Here is a 19,324-nt window from a genome sequence, read left to right as displayed (position 1 = left end):
ATCCAAGTTTATTTTTCCACAACTAAACCCATATAGTCTTAAATGTTACTTTATTTTGCTGCCATTCTTGTGCATTATTTGTTGCTGGAGCTTAAATTATAAAACAGACATACAATTGCTTACCAATATCAAAATTTAACTGTTTTACAGCAGCACATGAAAATGAAGATTTGAGAAAATATAACTTTCTAACAGAAATAAAGATCATAAAACAGTACAAGTTTAACACTGTTACAGTGGTTAGCTCACAGTGAACTTTGCTTGGATATTAATGACAGAGTGAAGGATATGCCAGTCATGCAAATCCAGATTGAGGTACATTTCTGGCTCTGATAACGACCCAGTGTCCCATATCATATCATATCATATCATATATATACATCCGGAAACAGGCCTTTTCGGCCCTCCAAGTCCGTGCCGCCCAGCGATCCCCGTACATTAACACTATCCTACACCCACTAGGGACAATTTTTACATTTACCCAGCCAATTAACCTACATACCTGTACGTCCATGGTTGCTCAGTTGTGAGATCTACACCATTTAGTAGATTAACAGAACCATGTGGAGTTTGTTCTTGATGTGAAGATGGGATTTTGTTTCCAGAGGAGTTTAAAAGTTATTTCTACCAATCTACCATGAACAACATGGAAAATTAAAAGGTTGGCTCTGATCAATGGAATCCCTGCAACATGCTGAGGATGTAAGATCAGCAATCTATACTAATATAACTGAAATTATTATTTAATATTGGTGTAAACACTGAAAGAAATAATTCCATCTCACATCATCTGAAGTACTAGTTCATTCCAAATTCAACAATGACAGAGAACAGATGATTTTCTTAAGATGAAAAAAGACTAATGAAAACCTTTTGATGTACTGCTATATGTTGAGACCAATGTGGGACATTCAGTTGAAGATGGTGATAAACTTGATGTATTATTTCCAGATCCAGCTTCAAATGTTTTTGATTTCTTTGAACCAATATTGTTTATCTCACAGGCTGCTGGGCGCTTGGTACTGACATTTGTGCTCTGGGTTGCACTTGCTGTGAGAAAGAAAATAAATTACTTTTTGCTACGTTAAAACATATTACATTAAAAATTAATTTAATTGGGTTTATAATGCAACTTTTTAAAATCATTTTGATTTTTTAACTACTGGAGCAAAGAATAAACAATCCATTGAAATGGTTGATACTGTCATATTTAGCAATCAATAAATTTGGTTGACCGTTAAGGAAATTCTAATCTAAACTAATTACAGAAAAGAAAAACTTACTACGAAGATTTTGAACTGATAAAAATGTGAAAACAATTCAAGCTTGGTCTCTCAGATGGAACTCAGTACCTTGGAATTTTCTGATAGGACCCTGCCTATAACCAGGATATCAACAGCTTTGCAGTTGCTACCGCTGTGTTCCAGTTTACTGTTTGGATGGTTAACCAAATAGAACAAAGTCTAATGTAAAAGGGACTTGCCAGCCTCCACTCGAAGTCTAAAGAAGAGCCTTAACCCAAAACTTTGTCTGTCCATCTTGCAGCTGAGATGCTGCCTGAGTTCCTCTATCAGTTTGTTTTTTACCCCGAATTATTCGGTATTACTTTTATTCTCTCCCCAATAATACAACAAACATCACATGAATATCTTAGCCACATAAAAATAGGAACAGATAGAATCTGATCAAAAGCTATACCAATTCTGGAACTATGTGCCTAAACTGTCAGGATGAGGATATGCAGTGTTTATTTATCAGAACAAATCTTCTACTCCAAGGTTAAATTAGATGGAAAACCTGTAGAAGCTGTGATAATTATTACCCAGAATTCATAAAACTGTAAAGGGACCTGTTTATAACAAATTTCGATTATAGCGGACGAACCTTCCGACTCCACCCCTGGCTCGTAAGGTGCACCAGCGAGCCCCTCTTCAGCCACGACATGGTCCAGTTGACTTGGCTGTTGTTGCGGCAAACATTGTAGCCCCTGGGGACATCGCTTTCTTCGGACTACCAACAATGACAGGATGCGCTTGGTCACTGTGGGGCTCCCTCCTCTCTCACCAGCTACCACTTCTTTCTATTGGTCATCGCTTTGTCCATTTGGCCTCCCCCCACTATAGACCCTCCTTCTCCCCCGGAGTTGCCGATATACTCCATCTTAAAAGATGTCAGCGACTCCAGGGGAGAAGGAGGATGAAGCCGCAGGGGAGTGGACAAAGGGCAGGCTAGAGGGGAAGGAGTCCCACGGTGACCAAGGATGTCCTGTCGGTAGTGGCCGTCTTAAGAAAGCACATCCTGACTGGGGGCTACAAAGTCAGCCGTAATAACAGCCGTGTCAACCTGTAAAGAAAGACTCGCTGCTGCAGACCAGTGGCATCGGTGCCTATTTTAAGGTGAAACAACATAAAGTGCTGGAGTAACTCAGCAGACTGAATCAGTCTGAAGAAAGGTTCCGGCACAATTAAAGCATGGAATAGTCTTCACCCTACTATAGTTATTCAACCAGACGCAACTAAATTTAAGGCAGCTCTTCTCCAAGAAGCCCTTCTTGTTTAAGTCCGTACTCCGCCACCTCCAGTTTAAATTCCATTTGGAATATTTTGGAGGACCAAGAACCGATGTTGCCTATCCATGATCTCCAGAGATGCTACTTGACCCACTAAGTTACTCCAGCACTTTGTGTCCTTTTATGTATAAACCATCATCTGCAGTTCTTTCTTTCAACTCCATACAATGATAATAGCATACTCGGTTTTAGTGGACTCGATGTAATAATGAACACCTTTCCCCTCCACCCCATAGTCCATTATAACAAGGGTTTACTGAATTAAGGATAATCTGATTCAAAGTTTTCAATACAAATAGGAAAAGATTGGTAAATGGAGTCCAAGGATTGATGGGGACATAAATAGAGGAACCAAGTAATTCAGGTGTGAAGTCAGAGCAAACAGAAAATGGTAGAACTCCCTTCTGCAAATGGAAATTGATGCTAGGTCAGTTGCTGATGATAAATCTGAGATTGATGTATTTGTATTACCAAAGAGCTATGTGGGAAAGACAGGTAAATTATATTATGTCACAAATCAACTATGATCCTACAATGGCAAACAGGGTTGATGGGGGGAATTCAAATGACAAAAGTCCTGCTCCTGGTCCAATGTTCTTCTTCTGCTTTGCTGTGGTTTATTTAATATACTTCAGTCAAATTTTTGTTCCTTGGTCTCCAAATCTTGATCCTTTCTACCCTTGTTTTACTATTAGATACAAATGTTTCATGGCAATCTTTCAACGTTTATGTAACCTCTCCCCACCTTCAAACACTTCTTGCAAATTCTAGAAATAGCAGTTTTTAAACAGTGGGTTTGATTGTCTAAGATTGTCTAAGAGCAATTCCTTCACTGCCTGCTCCACGATTCATGCTCAGGCTCTTGATCCAGGATCGCTTTCTCTCCTTATATATTAAGACATTTAGCAACAGATAAATGTTATCACAGATAAATGTTATCTTCTGGAAATGTTATCACAGGAAACTGCTGCACCTCATAACATAATGGAGCGGTCTCTTTAAACATCCTTTAGTTTTAATAATGCACATTTCTAATAATGAGACAAAAGTAATAGAAAAACGGTTAGAGGTTTGCAAATGGATTAATATTGATTTTGCAACTGAGAAGAACAAAGATAAATTAAATCCAATACTTCATTAAAAGGATCACATGTAAACAGAACTACACTCTAAAATACAGGAAATACAAACCAATTTTTTTGCATTTTACCTATTCCACTGGCATGATTAAGGATTTGAGTTGTTTGAAGAGGTTTGAGAGAGTTTTTCTGCCCCAGCTTCTGTCCACTTACAGATACACTTGGTACAGATGAATTTATTTGAGTAGGATTGTAACTGATATTTGGAATTGCTCTCCCAGATCCAACTGATTTTAACTGAGAAAGCCCTGTTCTTCCTGATTGGGAAGTAACTCCTATGGATAAAAAAGGGGGATAAAAAGGATCAAATCATCATAAATTATCAATTAACTACTCAAATCAAACTACAGAGAGCTCCGTGAATTTAGTTTTGGTTGTTTGAATGTATAACATTTAACTTTCACATCAGTGGCTTTAAACCTTTCATGTGAAATGCCACTTTCCAAATCACTGTACAAAAACAACTCTTTCATTGAACAAAAAAACAAAGTGCTGGAGGAACTCAGCAGCTCATAAAGGACAACTGCACCAGCTTGATTACAGCATCTGCAGTCTCGTGCGTCTCCAATAATTTTTAATCCGAGAACAATTTGCTTTGGTGTAGAAAAATCCTAATTTTAGTTTCAAAATGTTTCCACTCCTTGTGGCCTCACAGCTGAACGTGTCAAAAGGTACTTCAGTTTTCAATGCACTTCCATAATGGGAACTTGCAGTAGACTATCCAGCTGCATTGGAAAAAAAATTGGCAAGGAAGTTGTGATACCTGAAGAAGAACTTGGTGGGAGCGGAGTTTATTTGAGTCACAGCTTGTGTTCCAGGTAAGTCACTAGACACGCAAATATTATAAATTTAATTCTAGAATTTAATGTGATATCCAGCAAGTTGGTCAGGTGTCGATTGTGGCAAATTCAGCCAAAAATGTGAATTACAAGTAAGGTAATGAGCTAATGATTGAGGGTTCTAAATACAAATATAAATGCAAAATAATGTACTTCTGAACGAGGAACCTAAACCATGAATGCATAACTAAGGTGACTAAGGTGACCATTAATTAAGCTAGACAATGGAAACAACTGAAACGTCACTGCACTGGATGTGAATCTAAACTCAGCAAAGCTGATTAAAACAAAGTGGCAATGTTCAGCCTAGTTAAATGTCAATGTTTGGACTAATAACAGAAGATTTTGTTTACAATGAGTGATCCCAACTGAGTGATCAAGGCAAGATTCTTAAATCACTTAGACTGATACAGTAAAGGACATAATGAGTATTGGGTGATCTGGTTAGATGAAGCAAGATGAACCAATGACTTTTTTTTGTCAGCAATCAACTTTTACTTGAGGATTAAGTTAATTGGATGGATCCACAATGGTCAACAGATGTAACCATCTGAATGGGAAATTAATGTTTCCCTTTGTATACATTCGTACATACTTATTAGACACGTATTCATAAATAATTTGTGAAACAGCAAGAATTTAGCAGCAAAAGCCTTATAAAACATATTTACCAGATAATACGGGAACACCTGGTTGGCTTTGATAATGTGCATTCTTTACATTGAACATCACGCCACCTGAACTCTGAGATGCAGATGTTGGCGAAACCATATCTTTCACAACAAAACCCTAACAAAGAAAATAGTCTTAATAAAATCAAAGATTTGTATTTTTTGAAAAAGGAGCAAAAAATAGTCACCAATAATCACAATAACAGCTACGGTTGCAAACCTGTATGTTTGCAAAGATTTAGTTATACGAAGGAATATTGCCAAGAAAAGTTCCCTTTCCTCAAGTTAATTCATTTTGAACTAGACTTGTAATAATTGATTTTGGTGGGCTGTACAAAAGAAGAATAAATTTCACTGAATTAAGACTTTTCAAATTAGCTTTTTGAATTATAGAAAACTATGTACAGCTCCATTATCAACCCCTCCCCATGGTATTTATATATAATGAATCTTTATTTATCATTCAGAATCTATTAATCAACAGATTACTGAACTTAATCATATGCTCTTGTAGATAAACATGTTATGAGAAATAGAATAGAGATTCACAAGTTTGGTTTCTGTTTCTCTTCAACTCAAAGAATTTGGGCTGGGATTAGGAGTTACAATTGATCTCAGTGCTCAAAGTCTAGGGTGGAAAGAAGAGTGATGGGAGAAACATCAGCCAGAGCTCATCGTATGACTGCTATCCAAAACGACCTCATAACAAGATCACTTAATTCTAGTTTCTTCCAAATCTAAATTTAATCAACATCTGTTTATAGAGGACAGGATCAACTAAGGTGAATCTAACGGCTAGAAACTTAATATATTTTGAAAGGGCCACAACCTCCACAAACTAATATTTTCTTTTGCCCATGTTTAATACTAAGAGAATTAAAAAACACAAAATTACGACTGAGACAATTATTTGGACATCTTAAAGGATCCATAAAACTGAGCAGATTTCAAGATAACAGACAGTGAATCTAATGCTGTTCCAGCACGTAGGTAGATATCTCCAAGTTCAACAAATGTGAAGCGTATTTAAGTAAACAAGTTAGAATATATCTTTTATTACCTGCGATAATACTATTGGCTGTGTTGTCAATGAAGCAGGCATACTTCGAGATCCTGGCTGATATGCAGCCATTGTGCTTGAATTTGATGGGGAAGAAGTGATAGATTGTTGATTGACCGACTGAATTGTAGAAGATGCGTCTGGTGCAGAAAAAATAGAATTAAAAAAAATTAATCAAGTTGCAAAGGATTTGTTTTGACTTGGAAAGGAGATCACTTAGAAATGTTCTCATTACTTAAATTACGCTTCAAATTACAATTCAAATTATGTTTTGATTTTAACAAATATTAAACAGGTAAAATTCCAAGTAATATCCCAGAATTAATCTGTGAAGGTGCAAAAATAAAAAAAATCTTAGTATCACTTACCACTGCTAAAAGACACCATCATGCTTTTACTGAGTCCACCATTTTGCATTCCGCCTTGCTGTGCCAAATGAAATGTTGTGCCTCCTGTTTTACCTTGTAAGTAAATAGATAAAGCTAATATTAGTCATATTCTGCACAGAAACCTGAAGGACATTCTGTAGTCATATTGTGGTTCTCCTTCAATCACTGTCCATCTCTCCTTATTCTTTGTAAATTAGAGGTAAACTAGCTCTGGAACATGTAAAATACAAGGATTGTTTTAAATAACTACGTCACTGATATTTGAAATAATTTGCTTACCACGAATCCCCATAGAGAACAGTACAAAGATCTAATCCCATTGGGTATCATATTGATATTCTCATATTTTATAAGATGACTCTCTTCCCTGCTTGTTGAACTTGCAAATACAATGGGATTATTTTGAACTCCATTTTCAATCGCCCAAATAAAAAGATACATTTTGAAAAGAGTGACCCTCCTCAAGATTGTTTGAGGAGTCAAACTGTTCAAGCTCGATGGACCCATGTCAGGAAACCTGCAAGATTCGCTTTGGTCATGATCTCCTCAATCACAGTTCTCTCAGAGACACTCACCAGAGATTTGATAACCAACAGGAGAAAGGGGCAACAAGCATGAACATTTTCATGGATGAAAGTAGAGTACGAAGGAAACTGACCAGCGAGATGTTTTGAACTGTGTCTACTCAAATGTTTCAGGCATTTTATCATTAATTTCCACGGAGTACTGCAACCATTTGTTAGGTGTGTATTTCATGAATCTGAGAGAAATTCTGCAAGTCGGTGTACATGTGGCTGAGTTCTTTACTTATAATGAATAGAGTTGGATTTAGATGTGCTAAATGCATGTAGTTTAATTTAAATAATATAATGGGATTATGAAAAGGAATATAACGTTGGATTCTGAAGTGATTTATTTTTCCCCTGCCCATCTATTCAGCAAACGTGGTATGCTGTAACATGGAAATTCAGTCAATCCTAGAATGACAAATCTAAGTATTTTAGAGGTACTTTGTTTTCAATGTAAATAATTCCGTGCTGAAAGGTATATTGTAAAATTCTAGAATGTTTCAAAATATGTTCTGAACAGTACAAGATACATAATGTGTATTAACTTAATATGTTTCTCTTGCATACTGCTTTCTAAATATGGTGGCCTAGTTCTAGTCATCACTGAACAGTATTACTTCTATTTCCTTTGTTCATTTCCACTGAAAAATGTAAATCAATCAATGGATAAGGAAAATGTCACATCTGGACCATCGTATGAGTTCATAAAACTTAGATGACATTCTTGCAATACAAAGTGCAGAATGAACATAAACCAGAATGAAGACAGTAGACTAGAGACGGAAGAAACACTTATCTTGAAAAATAAATTTACACTCCACTATGCACTATGTAGAGAGTAAGTTTAAAAGACCCTAACGCTGACAAATATTTATTATCAAAGCTTTTTAGTGAAATGGAGCAGTCCATCAACTGCTCAATTCTGAATGAACTAGATAGTTTAAATGCCATCTCAAAATTAACATGAGGAGTCATTCTACTTCACCAGACAAAGATTTTCAAAGCATTGTCACTGTACTACAGCTAGCTCACCAGGGAAATTGTACTTTGAGCCTGTGGAAATATGTCTCAGTGGTACATTCACAACATGGAACTGTTATTCTGTCAATGCAATATCAGTTCTCTCTTTCGTCTTAATGATGTTCCAAACAGTTGATTTTGGTAAGCCTAAGGTTTGGCTGATGTCTCTAACAGTTGTATTCATGATTCTCAGTCTCATTATGGCTTCCTTGACTTTCATTGGCACAACTTTGGTCCTCATGTTGATAAACAGCAATAAAAATTTCCAACGGTGATGGAAAGACTGGAAGAAAGACAAGGTGCTGAGAGATCTCTTATACCTGCATTAAGGAGGCATTTAAACACACCTGAGAAATTACAAACACCTGTGAAGCCACATGTCCCAAACATTATGGTGCCCTGAAATGGGGGGACTATGTATAAACATAGCTGTAATTTCTGCATGGTAGAAAACCAAAATGTATAAAAAGGGCCTTTATTAAAATCTGACAATGTGCACTTTAACCACTTGTGATTTTTTTTCTATTACAAATCTCAAATTGTGGAGTACAGAGGCAAATAAATAAATGATGGGTCTTTGTCCCAAATATTATGGAGGGCACTGTATGTATACATAAATTTAAAATGACATTGTCAGATCATCTTCAACCTCCAAGAAAATATTTAAGGATAGATGAGTAATTGGCAAGAAATGTGTTCCCAGAGTCTATTTTCATAATAATTTATGATTATTGATCTTTCTTCATAGACAAGATGAAAAAGCAGAACAATTAAAAGTTGAACGCACATTGATAGAAATAGTTAAGTTCTAATTTAAAAGATAATGCTGTTATTCAATATAAAATGCTTTCTTTTTTGAGAACAAATCTATGCCTGCAGAAAGGAAAAAAGATTGCAATGTTGGACTGCTGAACAAAAAATAAAAATGTTGAGAGCATTCAGGTCGCAAGCATCTGTGGAGAGAGAAAGGTAGGGTTAACGTTTGAGGTGCACAACCTATTGTCAGAATGAATTAATGACTGAAGAGTAAAGGTGTCTGGACCAAGGTTAAATGAGTAAGAAAAAAAAGGAATGGACTATGATTACATGGTGGATAATCAAGTAGTTTCTGTAGAGGACCAAATATATCAGGCATGGAATTTCTGGCAAAACTGAGGACCCTCCAATAGATTAAACGGTACAGGAAACAGTAGGTGACACCAAGAATACAGCTCTTCCCACAAGAGAAGGAATTCTCATTCAACAAACAAATGATCTCACTTATTCGTGCTGTACCGAAAAAATGACATAAAGTACACTTAACCATAAAGATACAAGTCAATCCCAACACACTACGGTACTCTCCTTCAAATATAAAATTCCCACTGCTGTTTGGTCTTGTTTGGCTTTACATAACATTTGACAGCTTTACATAACGTGCTGAGAACTCTGTGTTCCTTCAATTCTAATCTTGCAGATATCACCAGCTGTTCAGACCCCAAGCTCTAGAATCTCCTCCATTTTTACATCCAACTCGTCTCCTCCATCTCTCTCAAAACCTACCATTCTGTCCAATGTTTAGAAAGTTCTCCACAGTACTTCTATACGTAATAGCATTAAATTTTGTCTTGAACGTCCACAAAATATTTTAGAATATTTTAAGTAAAGAGGTTTTTTTAAATAACAACAATTTATTGTCATTGTTTATTGTCAGACATTCAATATGAATATCTTCATATTCCAGAGATGAGGATCATATTGCTTTGAATATTGAACTATTGGGGAAAATGCCTCAAAAGCTTATTCTTGTCGGGAAATACTCCAATGAATTTTTCACCAAAAAAGGTGAGCTGAGGCATATCACAAAGCTGAAGCCTTGGGGCCTGTTTGAAGTGCTGGTGGAAAAGTACGAATGGCCACAGGAGGAAGCTTCTACATTTACAGAATTCCTGTTGCTGATACTGGAACTGATACTGGAGAAGAGGGCTACAGCAGCAGAATGCATCACACACCCTTGGCTTTACTTATAGCACCCAAATTAATTGCTACCATTTTTTTGTCTGCCCATAACTCAGTAGAGCACCTGGTTTAATGTCTTAAACATGTACAAATACACACTCTTTCAATCTTTAGGCAGATTTTACACATTCAATTGAAAAATTATACATACTGGAAAGAGGGAGTTGCAGGGGTTTGGATTGGTTTGGTTTGGAATACGGAAATTTGCATAGTCATAGCTGCCATTTGTTAGTTGCTAATGGAAGATCATTTAGTCCACATTCAACAATTGTGCTGTTCACATTTATGATAAGTGTGAGTATAAGTTTAAAGTAATTTATTTATTTTGTCAAGGGATTATAAAATTTGGAAGGTTTGGCCACTTGGGAGAAGAAACCAGATGAGATTTTATACTCGTACCAAAGAGTTAACCAACTATGTTTTGCCCGATTAGTATATTGCCCATTTGAATTGGAGTAAGGTATCTAGTATATTCATTGCTTTTTGCTTTGGAATGACTTCTGGCCAGTCAGCATGCTTTCAAGTTAGCCTGCTTAACATCTAGGCTGTGTACTTGGTGTTTTGACCATGTTTTCAATAGAGCATATTCCCTTGAATCCTCATAAAATGACTTTCTGAGCAAAAGGAAAAACACAGGATCATTGAAAAATATATGATTCAATATTTATAGATTTAAAACGTGCAACAAGTTAACTGATTCATAGCTTATATGTATTTACAGTCCATCCCCGTGAATCAAGTATGATTTTCAAGAAAGTGATTAGTAAATTTTTTAAGTTTTTGTTTAGTAAATTTAAATCAGATACAGAAACCAATCAATAAGTTACAAGATTTTATCCAATTACCTTTATTTGTTCACTGAAGATGCACATTGCCATGGATGCACACTGAACCAAATACAGAAACAGATTCAGATGCATCCAATTCTTGTGGTTTGACAGAATGATTTAATAAGATATAGTTTTCTGTAGTGTTCGTCATATTAATAAAAATAATTCAAGTCTAGGGTTAGAAGAAATACTGCTCAAATCTTTTATTATAACGATTTCTTCAATACAATAGCATCAGCTGAACTGTTTAATTTTGAAATAACAACAGCTTATCTATTGAAAGTTAATCATTTGACATATGTAGTTTTTCTATTGTATTAAAATGATCCAATGCCAACAGTATTGCTTTTTAAAAAAATCAAAAAAGAGAGAAATGTATTCAATGATTCAATCAAGTGATTCCATACTCTCTAGCATTATTATGCAATATGCTGCTTGCAGGATTCGGTACAAGAACTTCATGGATTTCACCCTTATAAAACTAAGCGACATTGATTTCTCGATCAACAACAATATGTTATAATCAATTTCACAGAATATACATTTGTGGTAAATAGTTTGTCATCAATTAAATAGATTGCTCATTCTTGGAATCTCAATTAACCCTAAAAAAACAAAATATGTGTCATACTTAGGTAACTGGTGTTTTTGGAGCTTGTAATCTCTCCCACAAAAATAGGCTCATCATCATCTTCATCGTCTTTATTCCCTTTTTGCCATGGCGCCAATTCTTCTTCTTCACATTCCATAAATAGTTCTGCCATTCTTGATCTGTCCTGATTTTGGAGGGGGAAGGAAAAAGTTTGCTTCACTTATAAATGATTATTTGAAAATCAACATTTCACACCTCACAATGAGAAAGATTTTCTTCAATTCCCAAAATTACTAACATAGAAAGTAGGTGCAGGAGTAGGCTATTCGGCCCTTCGAGCCAGCACCGCTATTCAATGTGATCATGGCTGATCATCCAGAATCAGTACCCTGTTCCTGCTTTTTTCCCCATATCCCTCGAGTCCGTTAGCCCCAAGAGCTATATCCAACTCTCTCTTGAATACATCCAATGGATTGGCCTCCACTGGTTTCTGTGGCAGAGAATTCCACAGATTCAAAACTCTCTGGGTGAAAAAGTTTTTCCTCAACTTAGGCCTAAATGGCCTACCCCTTATTCTTAAACTGTGACCCCTGGTTCTGGACTCCCCCAACATCAGGAACATTTTCCTGCATCTAACCTGTCCAATCCCTTAAGAATGTTATATTTTCTATAAGATCCCCTCTCATCCTTCTAAATTCCAGTCGATTCATTCTTTCATCATATAACATCAACCAATTCTGAATAGAATTTGGAAATATTTCTACTATACCTCTTTAAATTTTATTTTATCATCCTTAAGCACATTAAGTACAGGTATGTAGGTTAATTGGCTGGGTAAATGTAAAAATTGTCCCTAGTGGGTGTAGGATAGTGTTAATGTACGGGGATCGCTGGGCGGCACGGACTTGGTGGGCCGAAAAGGCCTGTTTCCGGCTGTATGTATATGATATGATATGATATGATATGAACTGTCAGTTCCATAATACATATCAAGTGAGGAAACAATTATTGAAATACAAGAAAGTTACTTCACAACAATACAAAGACTCCAAATGTTAAAGAGAGTTACGGACCAAACAGGGTCATATCACGTTTTTTGATCATCCCCGAGGTGGCTGCTTGTCATATCATGAAATACTTTAAAGTTATAGAGACATGAGAAGCTGCAGATGCTGCAATCTTGAGCAAAACACCAAGTGTTGGAGGAACTCAGCAAGCCAGCATGGGTAAGAGACCCGAACCAAAGCATTATTTGCATTCACAGATTCTGCCTAACCCATTAACCTCCTCTAGCACTTTGTGTTTTGCCTTTAAAGTTTGGTTTCAAAGTCCAAATCATTGAGCCTCTATAAATAACTAGTTGAATAAAATGTGATTTGTCTATATGACAGGAAGCAACTTATTTTAAAAACAGTTATATCAATGAAGTGAAATTTATGAAAAATTATGGGGGGGGGGAGGGGGAATAGAAGAATTTAATAAAATGGCACTGTGTGAAATGGATGCAAATAGCCTGAAAATTTATACAAGGCAGCAAGTTAAAGCAACTAGCCCAAAAATGAATAATAGTTTAATATCATTTACGCTGGCCCAGGTATTCCTAAGTGGGCACACAGCCTGCATTCCTTTGAACTTATCTTCCATGGATCCATAGTAAGGGTTTAGGGGAGAGTCAACACCACTGCAGCATTGCTTCAAAATTATATAAAGGGCTGATATGTGTTCGCAAGAACAAGCTCAAATCATTAAATCCTTCTCGAAACACATGGCGAAAACCACCCTCAGCAGTTTCCAATGTTTCTGTATTTCCCACCCATTCAGAAATATTTTGGAACTATTAACAATCAAATAAACAATACTTTTAAAAAATCAAAATGTTAACTGATTTTAAAAAATAATTTCCATATGTCTTCTACATAGACGTACAACCTTATTCCTGTAGTTAGTTAGTTTAGCTTCTTATTATGTGTACTAAGGTACGGTGAAAAGCTTTTGATTTTAAAAAGTAATTTCCGTATGTCTTCTGTATAGACATACAATGCTATTCCTGTGATCCATAATCCTGGAAAATGTGGGTCACTTTCCGTGCCTCGAAGACAACCTAGCAGGCATCAGTGTTGAAACTCATTATTGCTTTTCTATGTGCTGCATATTTTTTGATCAATTGAGTAAAAGGGAATCTCAAGATCTTGAAACCTAACAAAAATGCATGGTCCTTGGCAGCAGTGATCTTTGTCCTATCACTTTTAGTCCAAGGTAGACACAAAATGCTGGAGTAACTCAGCGGATCAGGCAGCATCTCAGGAGAAAAGGAATGGGTGACTTTTTGGGTCAAGACCCTTCTACAGACTGATATCAGGGGAGGGACAAAGATAGGATGTAGATAGAGACAGGAAGACTAGTAGGAGAACTGAGAAGGGGGGGGATAGAGAGGGGAAGCAAGTAAACACCTTCCCTCAGTCTGTCTCAACCAACCTGATCTCCCGGTGGCTCAGCACTTCAACTCCCCCTTCCATTCCCAATCTGACCTTTCTATCCTGGGCCTCCTCCATTGTCAGAGTGAGGCCCAGCGCAAATTGGAGGAACAGCACCTCATATTTTGTTTGGGCAGTTTACACCCCAGCGGTTTGAACATTGACTTCTTCCACTTCAGGTAGTCCCTACAAACACAAGTGTTGGAGTTGTTGTTCAGAAGCCCCAGGGTGAGCGGCGGCGGCGGCAAAGAGAGAAAAATCGGCGACAAAGACAAACATGTCTCACAATGTTTCCGGACTTTTAATAAAAATATGCATTATAAACGATGAAAAAACGCCACATTACTCTGCATGAATTACTTTCATCATAAAAAGTAAATTTTCAAGGACTTTCAAGGACATGATAAATCCAAGGACTTTCAAGGCCTTGAAAAACAGAGTTTCAAATTCCAGGACATTCAAGGACCGTACGAGCCCTGTATTTAAAAACGAATCAGACCAAAATAGAGTGAAAACTGCCAAATGTTAAACTAGTCAATTGATTTATTATATTCATGGGAACATGCATTAGGTCATCAAGTTTCTTGGAGCACAGTTAACAATTAGGTCCAAGAACCTCCATGAAGCTCCAAGTCTCTTTGCGCAAAGGTAACAAATCCATCCTTTTCTTTTATTTTACTTTCACAGTAAATGCAAGTATTTTGCTCTTTCCACCTGAAATCTTATCAGACTACATGGACTTCATTGAATTTTCCTTTCATTAACCATCAATGGAATTTTAACAACCTAACCCCGATGCAACTGTGTGCAGAAAAGAACTGCAGAGGCTGGTTTATACCAAAGATAGACAGACACACAGGCACCCCCTCCACAAGAGCCATGGGATCGGATCATCTTAATTAGATTTGTGGCAATTGAAAAACAATTAAAGAAGACAACAAACTCTGAACAACAAATATATATATTAAAATAATGAATTCCATGTCAAATCAGGTAAAAGTAAAATAAAGATTAGATTGAAAAATAGTATTTTTTTTTAAAAAAACTAATATTTTAAAATCGGTCTCTAAGTTGCTGGAATGCGAGTGCATGCCTACAAAAATTTACTTTCAGTGGTAGAAATTGTTTGGCAGTAATTAAGTTATACCACACCATTAAAAAGGCATTTAACTTACGTAAAGTTACAAATGCAAGGTGCCAATGTGTGCAAATGCAGCACAACTCAGACTAAAACTTCCTCATTCACATTTGCACTTGCAAGATGTCACTGATCAATTTGTGCATTAATAAGTGAACACACCTAGGTTCACCATTACTTTGACAATGAAATCTAGGATCTATACATACCTCATAATGCACTATTAACATGATAATTTATCTGCAGAGTGAGTGTATGATTAATTTTTTTATGAACAATCAAAATCGCCTGAACGATGTGTATTTAGGAGATGGGATAAAAAGTAAATGTTATCCATATTAGTGCTGTAACGTATTCTGGCACCACTTTCTGCAACTTCATTCATCTTTCAAATCACTTACCGAATAAAATACAACAATTTTTAAATCAAAAGCACTGTGTAGCAAATAATTATTTTCTAATCCACTAACACTTCAATGCAAGACAACTGGGATAGAATACTACATGGGGTAAGAACTATTCCATCAACAGCTTGGTAATTGCTGTTCTGGAGATGTGGAGGATGGTATCCACTCAGACCATCAGGTGTTTTACCAAGGATCAGTTTTATTCTGCATGCAAATTTCCTTTTGTTAAAATGTGGACGCTATGAAACAATAATACTTATAAAATATTAACACTGAAATATACAGTAAGATTAGAAATTTATTCAGCTTTATTTTGATAAATTCATTGGAACATTTCTGGATGTACTGTTCAATTTGTCATTTTCTACATTCCAGATAAGTACATCTGCACATGGCACTTTGTGTTGGCCTCTTAAGGTAGTAACCTTCTTTGAGTGGGAGGGAAAGAAACAAAGGAAAAGGAACCATGGGAAAACACAAATAGCAAATACTTCAAAGCTACAGATCCTTGCTCAGAATGTTATCTGGACTTTTAGAAACTTGATTTCATGATTTTAACATGATTTTAAAACAGCGTTGAAAGATATTTCAACAAACTCTTTGATTGTCTATCCCAATTATTTCAACTAAAAACAGTCAAACAGTAGAAGGAAAAGCAATTTTCATTCATTGCATAAATCTTCATCCATAATCACCACAAAGTGAAATTACAGTTCAAGTATGTGTTCATTTTAGGCCTTCACCACAATTTTCAATTTTGATGAGAAACTGTGCTGCTATTCCATAAAAAAACTTATTGTTTCAAGGAATTTAGAGCTGTTAATTTTTAAAGCTGCAATAAAATACACAAAAAAAACAGCTATGTTTTTTAAGTTTTGCATGAGATCCATCAACAATTCAAGTTAAAATATTATATTAATATGCAAAATTTAGCACAGACAACTCTACAACGCACATCTGTAGAACATTTAATGTACAAATTACTTAGGGTAATTTACAAAGTAGTAGGAATAGAATGGAACATCAAATGAGAACAAGAATTTAGAATGAAGGCTGAGCCAAAAATATGACCTCTGAATCCGGCCACTTTTTTTTTTAACAAAGAAAGGCCTTGAGCAAAGCCAAGATGCTTCTTCCAGGAACAACCATTCCAGGTCAAAGATTCACATACACCACTTCCAAACTTGTTTTAGTGCAATCTGCAATTAGTGCTTCAGATGTGGCCTCCTGTACATAGTTCTCACCGATATACCCAAGCTCTGTCCGCAATGGTCATACTGATCTCGAGTTGAATGTCATTTCAATTATTTTTCTAATTCTCTCACCAACTTCTTTGTCCTCAAATTTCTTCACTGCCAGAGTGCAGCCAAATACAAATTAGAAAAACAGCACCTTATATTCCACCAAGGTGGTCTACAACCTAATGGTACTTTCCAATTTTAGGTAATCCACACTACTCGTGCTCTGTTCTCACTCCTCCGTCTCCCACCCCTCCCCTGTCTTGGTTTAGTTCGCCTGTCCTTTTTTATTCTATCTGCACCATCTCCCTCTTACCTGGTTCTATTTATTACTCTCCTTAATTATCAGATCCTAACATCGGCTTCCTCTTCTGTCTCTACTTATCTGTCAGCCTCTGTCTTGATCTACACTCTCCTCCCAACCTACCCGTTTTTAAACCTCTTTCTCCTGCCTCTCACCCACCAGCCAGCATCCCCCAACATTACCCATCAAGACTCTTCAGTCTGAAGAAGGGTCTCGACCTGAAACGTCACCCATTCTTTCTCTCTGGAGATGCTGCCTGTCTCGCGGAGTTACTCCAGCATTTTGTCTCTCTCCCCATATTCTCATAATGATTTAAGGAATGATCTGAACAGAATATTTAGACTTAAAACATGAAGTTTTCCATCATGTATTCTACATTTTCGATGACATTATATTCTACTCATCAAACTCATCAAACTGTAACAATAATCTTTAATCATTAGCCCAAAATTTTTGTTACAATCTCATCCATAATATTTTAGATTTATGCATATTTATTTTGGCTAATACATAGGTATCACCAAATGCTGGAGTAACTCAGCAGGTCAGGCAGCATCTAGGAGAGAGGGAATGGGTGACGTTTCAGGTCGAGACCCTTCTTCCTATTTTTGACAGTATTTGCTAATACATATGTCACAGACCTCATTCTGATTGTCCCCACACAATTCCTCATATTTATGTTACCTTGAAATGTCACTGTTTTGTTAAGTAATAAGCATTTTGTGCATGTCTGAAAGGCCTTTTTGAAATATAACTACACTATATTGTCGTAAATTTCACAAAGTCTCTTGTGCCAAGCATGGATGCAGAGTGAAATTCAAATTGTGTACAACTTTATCCATTGCTCCCACATTTGGTTACAATGTAAATGCAATGCAGGACGCTAATTTGATCAAAAAGTTAGAGTGGGTTCAGTAGTAAGTTGATTGATACAAATCATAGCATTATTCTGGTGGTACAGTTTTGGTTTTTTTTCTCAACAAAATAGAGGAATGGCAAGGCTCCTCAATCCTATTTAATGCACTTCTGTTTATGGGTAATGCCGGATGCTATTCACATCCTGGACAACTGCAGATGCAAGAAATGATATCAACTGGAAGAGCTTAAAGATTTCAGTCCTTGGGAAGCATCACTTACCAGATCCATGTCTGATCATTATCAAGATTATACGGTTCAGGAGAAATCAACACATAGCTGAAGTGGCAACATGCAGAGAAGAAATGAGTGCCCACTAATCAGACACAGAAAACCAGCAGGTGCAGTCTCCCAAGTGTATCACATTTGCTAAATGGTCTTTACCTCCAAATAGTGGTATTCCCAATGGTTTCACAAATTCCATAGCCAAGGCCAGAACAAACATAGGTAACTTAACTATAAAAGGTAATGGCAGAAAGAACAATTACACTGAAACAGTTAGGGGAGCAGATAGGTAGGTACTCTGTGGCCACAGACATGATTCCAGGGTTAAACGCAGTCTCCTTGGTGTCAGACACAACAATGTCACTAAATGCCTTGAGAACATTGAGGGGTATACCACCAGAGCCCATGACAAGAGGAATTAAAACTTGCAGGCAGATTACAGGAATAAAAAGATTAAAAGGCAGGACCTCAAAGGTAGTAATTACAAATTACTATTGGTATCATGTTTCTTCAGATACAGAAATACATCATTGCAAAATCAATGTATGGCTGAAGGGATGGAGCAAAGAGGGCTTTAGATTAGTTCCAGATGGGGGTTGGGGAAAGCAAAAAAGTGCCGAATCTGGATAAATGGCATCTTAAAAAGATGGCTGAATATCCTTGCAGGAGGTTTTATTGATAGCACCAGGGAAGTTTTAAACTAGCTTAGAAGAGGTAGTGGGATCCTGACTAAAATCATACAACAGGAAGAGAAAATTAAATACAAAAGCCAGACAGTTAACGACACATCAGGAAGGCTGAAATGCAAAGAAAACAAAGGCTGTAAAAATAAAAGGTATGGCAGGGAAAATTGTTCTCGATGAAATAAAAACAATAAAATGTGAAAAGCAAGGAGAGAATATGATGTTGTGAATCATAGCCGAAAGACAGGTTTAATAGTTCTAATA

General features: G+C 36.5%; 1 protein-coding gene across 6 annotated transcripts in view; it reads right to left on the bottom strand.

The window, feature by feature from the left end:
• znf280d (zinc finger protein 280D) overlaps positions 1 to 19,324 on the bottom strand; it is a 67,902-nt gene that overhangs the window by 40,388 nt on the left and 8,190 nt on the right. For 4 of the 6 annotated variants that reach the window (XM_078427533.1, XM_078427536.1, XM_078427537.1 and 1 more), the window contains exons 2-7: positions 11,716 to 11,860; positions 6,647 to 6,739; positions 6,279 to 6,418; positions 5,219 to 5,336; positions 3,780 to 3,983; positions 871 to 1,050 (exon numbers count right to left, since the gene is read on the bottom strand). In XM_078427533.1, coding sequence (XP_078283659.1) covers positions 871 to 1,050; positions 3,780 to 3,983; positions 5,219 to 5,336; positions 6,279 to 6,418; positions 6,647 to 6,739; positions 11,716 to 11,848 — 868 coding nt within the window. In that variant the 5' untranslated portion in view covers positions 11,849 to 11,860. Of the gene's footprint in view, positions 1 to 870; positions 1,051 to 3,779; positions 3,984 to 5,218; positions 5,337 to 6,278; positions 6,419 to 6,646; positions 6,740 to 11,099; positions 11,232 to 11,715; positions 11,861 to 19,324 lie in introns of those variants that run through there. The other 2 variants (XM_078427538.1, XM_078427539.1) reach the window with 2 other exon arrangements.

Source organism: Rhinoraja longicauda, chromosome 33 (assembly GCF_053455715.1).
Source record: "Rhinoraja longicauda isolate Sanriku21f chromosome 33, sRhiLon1.1, whole genome shotgun sequence".
Lineage (NCBI taxonomy): Eukaryota > Metazoa > Chordata > Chondrichthyes > Rajiformes > Arhynchobatidae > Rhinoraja > Rhinoraja longicauda.
Note: the sequence above shows the minus strand (reverse complement) of the source record. Positions and strands in the feature narration are given on the sequence as shown.